This window comes from Bos mutus, chromosome 13 (genome assembly GCF_027580195.1).
Source record: "Bos mutus isolate GX-2022 chromosome 13, NWIPB_WYAK_1.1, whole genome shotgun sequence".
Taxonomy (NCBI): domain Eukaryota; kingdom Metazoa; phylum Chordata; class Mammalia; order Artiodactyla; family Bovidae; genus Bos; species Bos mutus.
This window is the reverse complement of record NC_091629.1, coordinates 21,212,205-21,227,079: the sequence shown is the minus strand read 5'-3', so window position 1 is coordinate 21,227,079 and position 14,875 is coordinate 21,212,205. Positions and strand designations below refer to the sequence as shown.

The 14,875-nt window shown below is 49.8% G+C and overlaps 1 protein-coding gene across 1 annotated transcript in view; it reads right to left on the bottom strand.

Moving 5' to 3' along the window:
• ZMYND8 (zinc finger MYND-type containing 8) overlaps positions 1 to 14,875 on the bottom strand; it is a 123,407-nt gene that overhangs the window by 85,319 nt on the left and 23,213 nt on the right. The window contains 1 exon segment of the mRNA XM_070381085.1: positions 20 to 168. Within this exon segment, the coding sequence (XP_070237186.1) occupies positions 20 to 168 (149 nt within the window).

Genomic DNA, 14,875 nt, shown 5'->3' with positions numbered 1-14,875 from the left:
CCATTCCTGGGCCTCTTACCTGCTCCTTATTGTTATTGTTCAGTAAGCCGGGTTTCTTTTTCTTTTTAATGGGACTTGTGGATGTGTCCTGTGGCGAGTGGCCATTGGAGGAATGAGGAGGGCTGGGGAACTTTCTTTTCTGGGCTGTTCTCTCTGTGGAGCCAGGATCTGAAAGAGACACACAGGATCACGTATTTTAACGGTCAGGACTAGGCCCCGCAGGAAGCGGGGTGTGGAGAACACACTCATTTTGTCCCCAAACTTAATGCTATCTTATTGATCCTCCTAGAATATACTTACCCCGCTGTCTTCATTACATGTCTCAAAGAGGTAAGACGGTCTTTCTTTTGCATATATAACATTTCTGTGAAATTTGTAATTTATGGCCAAAATAAAAAAATTGAGAAACTTCACATAATACCCTAGATTTGGGGCTTCTATTAAAAAAAAAAAAAAATCAGAGCCTGCAGGGCCTTATACAACCAGATCGAGCTGAATATTTGCCAGCCAGTTTTTAGAAGGGAATATGCCCTCTATTTTGCCCAAATCCCCACCATTCCCTTTGCTGATAAAGGTCCGTCTAGTCAAAGTTATGGTTTTCCAGTAGTCATTCATGGCTGTGAGAGTTGGACCATAAAGAAGGCTGAATGCCAAAGAATTGACGCTTTCGAACTGTAGTGTTGGTGAAGACTCTTGAGAGTTTCTTGGACTGCAAGGAGATCAAACCAGTCAATCCTAAAGGAAATCAAACCTGAACAGTCATTGGAAGGACTGATGCTGAAGCTCCAATACTTTGGCCACCTGATGCAGAGAGCCAACTCATTGGAAAAGACCCTGATGCTGGGAAAGACTGAAGGTGAAAGGAGAAGGGGGCAGCAGAGGATGAGATGGTTGGATGGCATCACTGACCCAATGGACATGAATTTGGGAGACAGTGAAGGACAGGGAAGCCGGATGTGCTGCAGTCCATGGGGTCAAAAACAGTCAGACATGACTTAGCAACTGAACAAGAACCACCACCAGCCTTCCCTACTGTCTCCCTGTTGACCAGGTCATGAACCAGCAGCCATGAGCTGTCACACACCCAAGAAAAGAAAGAAAGTGAAGTCGCTCAGTTGTGCCCGACTCTTTGCAACCCCATGGACTATAGCCTACCAGGCTCCTCTGTCCATGGAATTTTCCAGGCAAGAGTACTGGAGTGGGTTGCCATTTCCTTCTCCAGGGTATCTTCCCGACCCAGGGATCGAACCCAGGTCTCCCGCAGTACAGGTAGACGCTTTACCGTCTGAGCTACCAGAGTCACAAACTCAAGGCTGATGGCAAAAGCAGGAAACCATGAGAGACAGGCCAAGAAAAGAAGGCCACATACTTTTAAGAAAATGAAGGCAAACATAACTCGTGGTAGAAGACAAATATTTATTCACATTTATCAGATTAACAAAGTATAACTATGTAAAAATATATATATATATACCCCACCCACCAGAGTTCCCGTGACCCAATCACCAGTAGATAACGTGTTTGTGACTATCCTCCAGAGATCAACAGAGAGCTGCATTCTCACCCGCGTCTCATCTGAAAAATACGAACGCCACCCTCGACAATCCGTTTCTATTTTTATTCTCCCCATACCTCATTTAAACACAAGCATTCACACAACCATCCTATCTTCACCTGCAAAGATCTGAATCCGTTTCATGCCTGATGGCTCTCCCACTAGCTGACAGAGGCCTGAGCCCCTGCTATGCTTGAGGAATGAAAACTCCAGGGACCAGAGGAGCACAGGACTGTGCCAAGAGCACAGGTGGCAGAATGGGATACAGAGTTCAGAAAGATGACTATCTGCGAAGATGGCCTGATGACGTTCCCCAGTTCCAGGGTTAACTCTCGGGCAAGTCCCAGCATGCGGGCTCTGCTGTGTGTGACCAGCCTGTGTCTGGGATGGTGGCCAGAGCTGTTGGGGCAGATCACCAGGGTCCAAGGGCTGGAGCACCCTCCAGCATGCTTCAGACAATGGACCACTTTTGCAAAATCCAATCCACACCAGGGAGTTCTCTCTGCTCACCAGGCAGGCTGCAGGAAAATCCTGAACAAACGTTTGGAGTGCTGCACTGAGACCAGCCCCGAGAGGAAATTAAATGCTAACCACAGGCACCTTGAGGGAGAAGAGACCTCAGAGTCAAGGGGCCACCCCACAGACATCAAAACAGCGGCCTGGAGAGCCCAAAGGGATGGCTCAGAGGCACACAACAGCTAGTTAGTGGGGAAATGCACTAAAAAGATGTAGCCTAGGACTGGCAAGTTTCCCCGGAGACAACCTCCTCTCATTCCCACAGGGATCCTCACCCCACATCACCATCATACGTGAAAATGCACACGTTCTCCAGAGGGTCTCTGACCTAACAATCTCCTCCTAGAAACATTCTACAGGCCTGGTCACAGGGCAGCAAAGCATATACAAGATGATTCAACTGCAGCACTTGGTGTTACAGCTAAGACTAGAAAGGACTTCCGTGTCCACAAACTGGGAGTTGGCCTGAACATACAGTGGGATACAGCCATGAAGAAGAACAAATCACCTTGAGACAAACTGACGTGTGATAATCTCCAAGCTTCTGGGTCAGGTTAAACAGCATGAAAATACCAATGACGCTCTCCACAGAACTAAACAAATGACAATTTTAAAATCTGTATAGGAACACAAAGACCCTGAATAGCCAAAACAATCTTGAGAAAGAAGAACAGAGCTGGAGGAATCACACTCTCTGACTTCAGACTATATTATTTAATACAAAGCTACACTCATCACAACACTTTGGTACTGGCATAAAAACAAGACACGAAGATCAATGCAACAAGACAGAGAGCCCAAAAATAAACCCACACACTTATGGTCGATCTATGACAAAGGAGGCAAGAATATACAATGGAGAAAAGACAGTCTCTTCAATAAGTGGTACTGGGAAAACTGCACAGCTACATGTAGAATAAAATTAGAACATTCTCTAACACCATGTACAAAAAAGCAATGCATGTCTAGCACCAATAATAGACCAAAAGACACAGCCCAAAAAAGATGGGTTGGTTTGGGTTAGCTTGGTTTTTTTCGGGTTTTTTTTTTTTTCTTCTCCTCCATTTTGTTTGGGTTTTTTGTTTCTTTTTGAAAAAGATGTTTTCATATATATTCATATTTACATAAGCCTAAAATACTCCTAGTTGAACACAGAAGCGTAAGTTCTTAATGGGGACCGGAGGTTGCCTCAGGGGAGGAGAATCTGCAAGGAGTGGACGCAGGACTTCTTTCTTCTTTCCGCTGTGTATCCTGCTGTACTTGACCATGTTCCTGAACTACTTTAACAAAATAAGGAAAAATAAAAAGGAAGTATTTAGAAGGTACAGTGTCATATTTAAAAAAAAAAAAACAGTAGGTGCAAACCAAAGCCAGTAATGAGCAAATGACAGAGGCCTGACTCAGGATAAAAAAATGTGACCAGATGTACAAGCTTAGGGTTGATCTGTGCGGGCCTACAGACCCCAGGAAGGAGCTTGAAATTTGTTCTGTGTGCATCTAATAAATCCAAATAACCCCATTTATGTATCAGAGGACAGGTGTTTAACAAAACCATTTTGGGGGCTCAAAGGAGATGTGTCCCAGAAGAACCGGTACCCAGGCCAGGCAAAACTGAAAGCCACTGGGCCAAGGTGCTGCTTCTGTACATATTGTTCCCTTAGCGTACAAAGTTTGAAGGAGGAGAGCACTGGAGCAAAGTCAGGCCAGTGGAAAGCTAGGAAAATGTTTGGGGAAAAAACAAATAACCACTGACTCCTGAACAACAGGGGTTGAGCCCGCAGCCACCACCACAGCTGAAAATCCACATACTGCTATCTCTGCCTCAAAAACAAAGGAATGGGTAAAGGACTCACCAAAAAGCAGGAAGCTGAAGCAATCTGGATAGAATCAGGACTCAAGCCCTGGTTTTTTGTGATTCCACATACTGTGATCTGTAATTGAACACAAACTTTTCCCCGCACTTAAAAATTGGTAAAATGAAAGTGCGTGCGTGCTCACTCAGTTGCGTCCGACTCTTTGTGACCCCCATGGACTGCAGCCTGCCAGGCTCCTCTGTCCATGGGATTTCCCAGGCAAGAAAATTGGAGTGCGTCGCCATTTCCTACTCCGGGGGATCTTCCTGACCCAGGGATTCAACCTGTGTGGCCTGCATTGGCAGGCTGATTCTTTATCACTGAGCCACCCGGGAAGCCCAAAATGAAAAGACAAGTATGCTATGTATTGGAAAAAAAATCCACGTGTAAGTGGATCAGAGTAGATTCAACACGTGTTCTTCCAGAGTCAAGTTTAGTGTATCGATGTTTCTCAATGGAGTACTAGTGGATTTTGGAAAGGATGGCCCCTCCTCGTTGCAAGGACAACCCCAGCCCCCTCATACCCGCTGCCATTGATGGTTCCAAACACTGTGACAAACAAAAGCACCCCAAATACTTCCTGAACCCTCCCAGGAGTGGTACCAGCCTCCTGGAGCACCTCAGAGCTAGAGTATGGGGCACAGTGAATGGAACCCATAGCCCAGCCCACGCCTGGTCAACCTCTGGGGCCAGAAATGGCTCCAGCTCCTCCCTGAGCCATCTAAATCATCCGCCTGTGGCTGAGATCTCCTAGGACAATGGTTCCCCATCCAAGTGTTGTCCCCACACTAGCTGCAGCATCACCTATGAATTTGCCGGAAATGCATGTTCTCAGGCTCCATGTCAGATCTACAGAATCAGAAATTGGAGCAAGGCCCAGCAATCTGGGGTATAAGCAGGCTTCTGGAGGATTACGGAGAAGGCTAATTTGAGATGCTCTCGCCTGTGTGTTTAGGAGACAGAGTCTGAGTTCTCCAGTCTCAGGAATTGCCTTGCCTTCCTCATCGCCATCTAGAGGGTTGGTTCAGGACCCCAGGAAACAGAAGCCAGGAATGAGGCAAGGAGAAAGAATTGAAACAGCTGAACAACTCTGCCTCCTTCTCAGGGCCTCGGGGACACATCTGTAAAATGGGAGGAAAGGTAAGGAAAGGGACCAGACCAGTTCTTACCTGGAGTCCATGAAAGTGCCTCAAGGCCCCATGAGCTGCCTGCCACAGTTCTATATGTGGATGCAACTTCCTGAGAAAGGGGGCCTGAGCCTATTTCACCTTTTTAAAGGTGAATCGACTCTAAAGATCAAAAAGCTACAGGACCAGAGGATCCTAAAGTCTTTTAACTTTGAAATTCTTTAATGATACATGAAAGAGCAGGATGGGGCGGGAGTCACTAGAAATGAATATACTCATAAGCCATTGAGAGTGGAGGAAACAGTTTTCCCCAAGGCCACCGGGAAATAAAAGGGCAGGAGGGTATAACTCAGTGAGAGGAGGGGGTCTGACCCAAGGCTGCCCACACCCAAGAGGATCCTCAACCTTCTAGTCTGAGCAAAACAGAAGAAAATCCCCAATTCTGTTCCCGGTTACACATACAGCAACTCGCTCCAGAGTTAAGGTGAGTATCTGTACAGTGGCTGTATCCAAGAGGATACAAGAAATTTAATAGAATCCAAACAACAGACACATCTGTCAACAGCAGAGGCTCTCACTGAAGCCTCTTAGGGAGAAAAACTGAAAAATGCCTGTTGGATTCAGTGTCCTTCTGAGATACGAGACAGCAGGCCGGCAGCATTCTGACTACCAGCCTACCCACTCCAGTGGAGGCCAGGCCTCTGCTGGTGATAGAATGGTGGGTGGGAACCTTGCTGTAGTCATGGTAACAAAGCTGCCTTGAAGACCATTTCCAGAAAGCTGAGTCAAAGGTTTTTGTTTTTTTTTTTTCCCTTTTTGATGATTTAATTCTGACAGGGACATATTTCTAAATGCATTTCATGTATAAATTTGGAACGATGATGACACACACCCACTGTGCACCGAATCACCAGGGAAATGGTTCACCCTTGATCTGAGAGACCTTCCTGGCCGAGTGGCAGGACCTGAGATGCTCTGGGCCTGGCCCACACCCACTCCCCCAAAGTCAGTCTGGTTCTGAAGGAGTTAACATGGGCAAGAGAGCAGAGCAGAGAAGAAAAGGCCAGGAGCTGTGACTCAGGAAAACAGCTTGGCATGGAGCAGGAAGCAGAATTTCCCCTCCTGTGACATTTCGCTGAAATCTTAATAATATGGCAAGTCTCCTGGGTATTAGGAGCCAGGCTTGTGATGCCATCCTCCCCGAACCCGTGTCTTGTGAAAGGCCAGAAATAATCCCACTCAGCCCTTCCTAGATGTCCCTTGACACAAGGGACGCCCTCCTCCCAGATAACGCACCCACAGGTAGCAACAGCTAAGATGCGCTTGTATTGCACACAATGCACCAAGCCCTGTTCAAAATGCCTCCCGTGTCCTTCCCTCTAAGTCACCGGCCCAAGAGCACACAAGCGGCCAGGCTGGGATTCAAGCCCAGGCAGCAGAACTCCAAGGCCCACGGGTTGGGCCTCACCCCAGGGAGAGAGGCTTGCCTCAGGTCTGTTGCCCGAAAACGTCCTAATTCAGGGTCTTTGCGTTCAACAGCACACACTCCTTTTGCTCTGATCACGCGGAATGTGGGGGTTGCGGTGCTCCAGGAACCAGAAGGAAGATGGAAAATTGTGACCGTGTCACTTGCAACGATGCACAGTACTGAAGCACATCCCACCTCCCAACCCTCACAGGTGGCACCACAGCCTGGCTGGCATCACAAAACAGGCCAGTGGGGAGTGGCGCTCCACAGCCATCTCCCTTCCCCCAACACTCCTCCCCAGTGTCCATCCATCCATCCATCCAGGCACCCCTGCCCCCACCCACATCCGGCACCTGAGTCACAGCTCCCCCGCCCTTCTCCAGAGTCCAGGAAATGACACACCAATTACAGGGAATTGTCTCCTCCAGAGAGGGAAGGGGCCCCAGCCGAAGGCCAGGCGCTTCCTGGGGAGGACCAGCCCAGTAGTGTGTTTTTATGGGTGTTAAATTTCCCTGATGCTGTCAATGGCGGGGCAGCTGGGGGGGGGGGCTGAATGAAACAGGCCTGGACCAGCACCGAAGGCCACAGAGGTGGGGTGACCCACCATCAGCTGGCTGGAGATGGACAGTCTCAGGCAAACCCGTACAAGCTGGTCACCCTACACTGAAGTCAGGCCGGGCGGCACAGGATACAGAGCGGTCAGGACACGTGAGAGTGCAGCGTGGCTCTAAGCAAGTTCCTTAACCTCTCTGTGCCTCCACGCTTCCTTCCAGCAGATGGAGATGGCGGTACCCCACAGAGTAATCCACAGATTAAACAGAGTTAATTCATGAGATGCTCTTGGTAAGACAGAGAGGAGGCACTGGATAAACAGCAGCTAGTTCTTTTAAAAAGCAACACACATCCCCCTTCCTTCTCATCTTCCTCCTCTTCCATCCTTCTCCAAGAACAGAGTCGATTTCTCCGAGAAAGCATGCTAAATCAAGGCCACAAATTCTGTTACGGAAATACCAGCCTACATAGAAGGAGCCCAGGACGTGATGTCTCCACGTCCATCAGATCGTACAGAGTCCAGGTTTCCCCCTGCCACAGCGAAGGCAGGGGCAGGGGCAGACCGGAGGCCTGCGGAGGCTCAACCACGAAAGCAGGCGCCATGGCTGCCAGCCTTCATCGTGGCCTCCTTCCAGCATGACCACAGGCCGCTTTTTACCAGGAGCGGCAGAGCCCAGCGCGGCTCATCCTTTCCGAGCCTTTCCCAAAGACGCAGAGCAGGTACCCTAACAGACCTCCCTCCCCAGGAATCCTTCAGGCCCTCTCCAGCCAGTCATTACATCATAATGAAACAAAAGCCCGGAATTTCCTCCAGGCCCGGAGCAGAAAAGGAGAGGAATCTAGAGCAAAACGTGGGGGCAGGGAGGGGACAACGGTTCTCTTGCCACGGACCAGGTCCCAGCCACGAGGAACGAGTGAGTGACCGAAACGCTCAGGTGAACAGTCTGTGGACCAGGGACCCACAAAAGCTGGAAGACACGGCCGCGACCTGGGCCTCCCAGGGAAAGGCCACCCTGGCCTAAGCCGGGCTCCTTTAAAGGTCTCCCGCATGTGACTGTGAACTTCCAGATCAGGGAAAGAAGGGCTGGAATGCAGATGAGGAAACGGGTCGTTCTCAACTTGGGGGACACGTCACTGGACCAGAATCTGGGTACCTCGGAGATCCAAGCGAGCGAGGGGCAGATAACCCTGCGAACGGGGCGCTTACCTGCCATTGAGAAAGCTCTGCCGTTCGGAGGGCCTAGCCTCTCTTTAAAAGAGAACAGAGGCTCACACACGGCACACATTCCTGCTTCCGGATGCTCAGCGGCCTCTCCCAGGGGGAGGAGGAAGCGGCAGGGCCGGCAGGCTAAGAGTCACTGCTTCCCAGGCCGGCCGGCGGGGCCGGGACAGCCTCGCCTCCCTGCAATCAGACAGCCCGAGGCCCACGACAGGCCTCTGTGTCCCCCAAGCTTGCAGGCTCTCATTTATCACCCTCAGCAGACAGGGGCTCGGCTGAGCTGAAAATCTTCAGTGCCAGCACCAGAGAGCCATTTATTTCGCTGATGTGAATAAACACAACAAATTGCATGGTTCTACTTGGCCCGACTGAGAATATCAGAAGGGAGGTGGGGGTGGGGGAAATGAAAGTTGGGGTGGCTTGCATTTTGAAGGTGGGTTTTTTTTTTTCAATAATTGTTTCCAATTTAGTTCTGATGCGCCTCTCCCAGAAATGAGAAAACCATCTTCCCACTGTACAGACTCAGTCTCCCTCTCCCCCACCCTCCTCCCTTTCCACCTCCCTCTCCACCTCCCTCTTTCTCCTCTCTCTCCCCCACCCAATAATGCAGAAGTGGTGATTAATGGGCACATTCATATGTAAAAGATGAACTTCCAAACTCTCACGGCCAGACAGAGAGAAGGCTTCCAACAAGGGAAGGAGAAGAGGCTGATTTACAAATGAATTCCCTGTTTAGCCTTCAATATCTAGAGGCAATGGAAACCAAGTAGCCCTTTCTCCTTCCCCCACCCCGCCTCCCCCAATCCCAGCTGGGATGAAGCCTCTGGAAAAAACGACAACATCTCAACAGGAATTTCCTGGTTCCCGAATGCCAAGCTCTTTCAGGCTTTACAGAGCGAAGGCAGGGCCCAACTCCCTAAGAAAAAAAACCGCTGTGCCCCACCCACCCCCCTCAGCAGGTCTAGGCCCAGAAGGCTGGCAATCCAACGCGTGTACACAGACGAGGCCTTTAAAGACCCGCCAGACTGCCACAGAGAAAATGTGGAGGAACCAGTCGCCCCCAGCCTTTACAGCGCAGCTGGCCGAGGAGCAAGGTCGCAGGAGGAGTTGGTCCCGGCGCCCCGAGCCCGTGTGCATTATTTATCCGGGCGGCAGGGACTCGGCTCAGGTTCTGGAAAGCTCAGGTGCTGGTGGGTGGCTTTCAAACTGCAATGGGGAACTGCAGCATCAGAAGGCCAGTTCGGAAACAAAAAGACTGCCAGCCGCCAGCTGAAGTAGCAAAGTGGGCTGGAAACGAAAGGGGCCACAGGGAAGGGGGTGGGCAGATGAAGGAAGAGGTGCTGCCCCCGGTGGTAACCAGGCAACGTTCCCCACCCACCCTGGGCGGGGTCTGGCCTCTCTATAAGTCGCCTTTATGAAGACAAAGAAAATTTTCTAGAAGACACCAGAGAAGAAGGGACAGGCCCTCTAGTCACCTCAGTGCCTCTTTTCTTTTTTTTTGGAGGAAGCAAAGATGTTAGGCCCAGAATGTCACTCAAATTACCCCGGTCAAAAGGACGCCCTAACATCACCCGGATATGGAGGCCCCCAGGCTTAAGCGTGTACAGAAGCATGGATTAGCACAGCCCCTACAACACGCCGTAAGAGGAAAGTCAAAGATGGGCAGTAACTCCAATGTCATCCATAGGGGACTGACGCGCCGTCATGAAATAGGGAAGGAAGCACGTCTTTGTGTACTGGCGTGGGGCAAAATCCAAATGCAAAAAGGCCAGAGATAGAACCTGGGTGAAAGAAATAGGAGCTGCGTGGGCTCCGGGTTTGCAAAGGCCTGGAGGAACACCCAGGAAAATCAGCCAGCACGGAACTCCTCTTTGAATGCTTTCTGATCCCAGTCACGTATTTAACTATTTAAGGTATTTTTAAATGGCCATGGGGAGAAATGGATGAGAACAAGATTTATGGGGCTCCCAGTACATGCCAGGGACCACGTCTGCACCCCACCCCCCGCACGCAGGAGGAATTCAGAACATCTCCCACACCCCACCACCCTCTCCCTACCCTGGCATTAATGAGGAGCTGCTCTTAAGGGGCTCAGGTGTCTGAAACAGTGAAAAACTGGTTCTCAACCCGTTCCCCTCAGGGGACACTTGGCAATGTCTGGAGACACTTCTGGCTGTCACAACCAGGCAAAGAGGGGGTTGCTACCTGGACTCTGCGTCCAGGGGTGCTGCTCAACACCCCACCGTGCTCAGGTCAACTCCCATCCCAGTGAATGATGGGGAACAGGACATGTCAACAGCCCCCGATGTTGAGAAAATCCCTGGCAGTAAAGAAACTTCCAGGGAGTTGCCAGGCAGGTCTAACTCTGTGTCAATACACCACCCACGAAGGTTTCTGCAGCCATTAAGAAGGAAAATGATGCCTTATGTTTCACCTGGCGGCCCTGACTTCAGATTTCAAAGAGAAGAAAACAATGGGATCAGTCAGTCAACAGAGAGTCACTGAGAAACTCCTAGACATCTGGGCTCCCTGAGAAACCACCCAGGGAAGGGCCCTGCCCCGCTGGGAGGACAGCCAGAGACAAACAGTACTAACAGCTCCCGACACAAGTGTGAACCGACTGACTCCCCACTGCAGCTCTAGGAGGCAGTGGGGCCAGAGACTCCCCCCGTTTTACTGATGAGGAAACTGTGGCCCAGAGAAAAGCAAGCCCGTGAGGAAGTGACTAATAAATAATGGATACAGAATATATTCCACCTAGAAATACTGAATGAGAAACTGATTGCAGATGGACAAAAAGCTGAGCAGGACAAATACCGGGAATTTGTGAATAACACACTGGGGAGAGAGTATAACCAGGACAGGATCTCTGCGCTTTCTTTCTCAAACTTGGCGCGTGTGAGTCACAGCTGATATTTATTAAGAAGCTACTTTACAAATCCTCCCCCAGATCCCATGAGGTAAGGATGGTTTTTGTTTGGACTTTCTGCTTTGGTTCTTGGCCGTACCACATGGCGTTTGGAACTTCCCCGACCAGGGATCAAACCTGCGCCCTGCAGTTAAAGCACAGAATCTTAAACCAACGGAGTACCAGCAAAGTCCAACGATGATGGTTTTGTACCCATTTCATCGGTGAGAGGTGAAATCACCTGTGCCTTAAGGCACGCAGGTCAAAGCAGCAGGCTGGGGCTCCATCATAGCTGGGTCCCACTCCAAAGACAACACCCCCTCCCCCAAATCAGTCAGCTGACTTTCCTGAAGTCCAGGGTGCCACCTTGTAATTCTCTATCACTACGGGCATGTTTACCAGGGGGGATTCCCTGCTAGCTCAGCTAGTAAAAAAAAATCCGCCTGCAATGCAGGTGACCCCGGTTCAATTTCTGGGTCAGAAAGATCCCCTAGAGAAGGGAATGGTTACCCACTCCAGTATTTTGGCCTGGAAAATTCCATGGACTATCACAAAGAGTCAGACACAACTGAGCGACTTTCACACACAAGGGCATGTTTGATGCCAGCCATCGTCAACACAACACTGTTGTTCAGCACGTGGACTTTGGAGCCACACCCCACCAGGTCTAAATCCGAGCCCTTTCACCAAGTCCTTCGGCAAGTGACTTAACCTCTGTGCCTAGTCAACCCAGCTGTTAACTGTTAAAGACTCTTCCTTCAAGGACTGTTAGGAATAAAAGAGGTCTTGTGAGCACAGTGAACAGCTCAAAACACCACCAGTTATTACTGGTAGGTAACCTCGGTGCCAGAGCAAAGACATAAACCCAGAAATTTCAAACCAGTTTCCCCCAATCATTTTGCCTCTTCACCTTGATTTGCCCCCCAATGAGGCCTTCCCAGCCTGTTCCTGAAAAGGGTTCACTGATGGGAAATACCAGACTTTCATAGTAAGTCCTCCCAGGCTGGCACAAGTTCAACCAAGCCAGCTTCAAATCTCCTCAGGGCTCAGGATTTCCTCCCAGATCAAAGAAGAAGCACCAGGTTGGTGGCCCACAGACCCAGCCCGGCCGTGACCTTCCACCCTAGGATGCCTCCTAACGCCCTCTCCTCCCTACTCAAGTGAGACTCAGGAAGCCTGGGAGAGCGCTGGCCTCAGAATCCTAGTAATCCTCAACATGCGTGAAGAATGCCAGACCTGGCAGGGTTAGGATGGAGGCATGGAAGTGCCTACGTGGTGTCTGGCACACAGCAAGTGCTCTGCAGAGAGCTGTTCCTCCCCTTCCCACCCTCCTCCTGCCGTTCCCGTTTGGCCCACCCTTCACAGTGGCCACCATCTTGATCCCAGCCCTGGGACTATTCACTTGCCCTTGCCAGCAGCCTTCTTCAAACCTAAAGGAAATAAGCCGTCCCCTACTTAAAACCCACTGCCAAGGGGCTTCCTGCAGACGCCCAGCATCTTATCAGGACTCACCACGCCCGCAGGGATCGGCCATGCCCATCCACCTTTCTTTTACTCAATGATAACCACAAACAGCTTATTTTATGGCTCAGCTGGTAAAGAATCTGCCTGCAATGCGGGAGACCTGGGTTCGATCCCTGGGTTGGGAAGATCCCCTGGAGGAGGGAAAGGCTACTCCACTCCAGAATTCTGGCCTGGAGGGTCGCAAAGAGTCGGACACGACTGAGCAACTTTCACTTTTAACCACAAACAGCCCCGAAGGAGCCATCTCATTTGTCCTGGCTGATTCTTCCACCTGGCACGTTCTATGCCCAATCTTCCCACAGTTGGCAACTTCTACTTTTGACCTCAATAGTCACCTCCCCAGAGAAGCCTTCCCTTACCAACCCAGTCTCCGTGGCTTCTTCTATCATCTTAAAATAGTTTCCGCCCCCACAGCCCGCCCCTTCACTGAAGTCATCTCTAGCTGGAAATTATCAAAACATTCTCTTTTTTACTGATTCGCTAGCTTATTGTGTCTCCTCCAGAATGAGAACTCAATCTCAGTTTTTCTGTGTTTCTTTGCTGTAGCTCAATGACTGACACCCAATGTGGCTCAGAGGCAGTCCCCAAACACACTGGACCAGCTAAATGAAGTGTGATCACAGCAAACTCCAGTTTTTCTTCCCAGGTCTAAGCATTTGTCCCGGGAAACCAAGACGGCCAGAGGGTCTTGGTGAAGCGGGCAGGGAGGATTACACAAAAGGGAGCCTGGCCATTCCAGGGTCTGAAAGAAACTGAAGGAGGAAATTCCCTTTTCAACAGGTACTCGGCTATTCTCGCTTCTGGCCTAAAGAGCCCATTTTCCCCAAAGGAGGAGATTAAGTGAGGATTTATATCTTGAACGTGATGGGGCCTAGCAGCTAAATGCAATTACAGAGAAACCAAAGGCGGAAAACTCAGAAGGGTTTTCTCTGGCCACTCATTTCCTAACTCCCTCCATTCTTCTTGGGGAGAGCTATTGTTTCAGAAAGATTTAGTGTTAGAAAAGAATGACTTTCTCCAGGGAAAACACACTCCCAACTGGGAGACTCCCCACTGTGATGATCGTTTACCACACCTCTTAACCCAGATTCTTCTCCCTTTTTCTTATCAGACCTTTTTAAGGCCACCGAGGTTCTCTTTTCCATGCCTCCCTGAAGGCTTGCCTGGACTGTCCAGCATGGGCCTGCAAGACGAAAAAAGGGGCCCATCGCACGGGCACTCATCCATGGGAAGCCAGCAAGATGGGCTCGGCCTCAAAAAGGGGAGAGTAAAAAATGACTTCTCAAGTTCATCTTCCCTCCATCCCACTCAACAGGCATGCGACAAGAGAAATTAACTCTGCTCTCTTCTGTCTCCATCTTTGTTTCCCTGGGCTTCTCAGATAAAAGCATTTTCACCCGGCTTGAGGGGAGTCTCGATTTGAAAGATATTTGTCAAGTAACTCTCAGCAACTACTAATATGTCTGGTCTCAACCCAAGAAATAGCAGCCTGGTTTAAAAGATGGTCCCCATGTTCCTGTGTGGGTATGGGCGGTTACTAGAGGCTGGTTAAGAAGGTGAAGGGCAAAACCAGGTCAGTCTTACTAGGAAGAGGGCCCAAGTGACAGCTGATGAGATGAGCCAGTGATCTAGAAGAGAAGCAATGGCCAGGAAATCATCTAAGCAAACTGACAGCCCTGGCCTGGGTGGGAGATGGCTCCACGGAAGGATTCCAGACTGCATTCAGCCCACCCCTCACAACTGTGTGATTCTTTAGTTGCTGATATTTAGAAATTGGGAAAAACTGATCTAGAAATCCAGATTACTAGCTCCTCTTTAAAAAAAGAAAATTAAGATCCAGCCACAAAAAGTCCCCATTTCCACATGGTACGATCCTCCAGGCTGCTTCCCCTACCCTTAGGATGGAACATGAAATTCCCCATTTGCCAAGGTTTCCATCATTCTTAACTGTCAAGATAATTAATCGTAACCTTGAAAATCCCTTTAAGGCAGAGCAGAGAAGGGCAAAGCAGGTAAATAGTAGGATAAGAGATAAAGGATGCTTTGCTAAAATGGCCAAGATCGAGACAATGCAAACCCAACGTGGTATACCTTTGTTTGTATTTTTCTAAGAGGAAGACAAAGGACAGATGAAAACATATCAAACTGTCAAC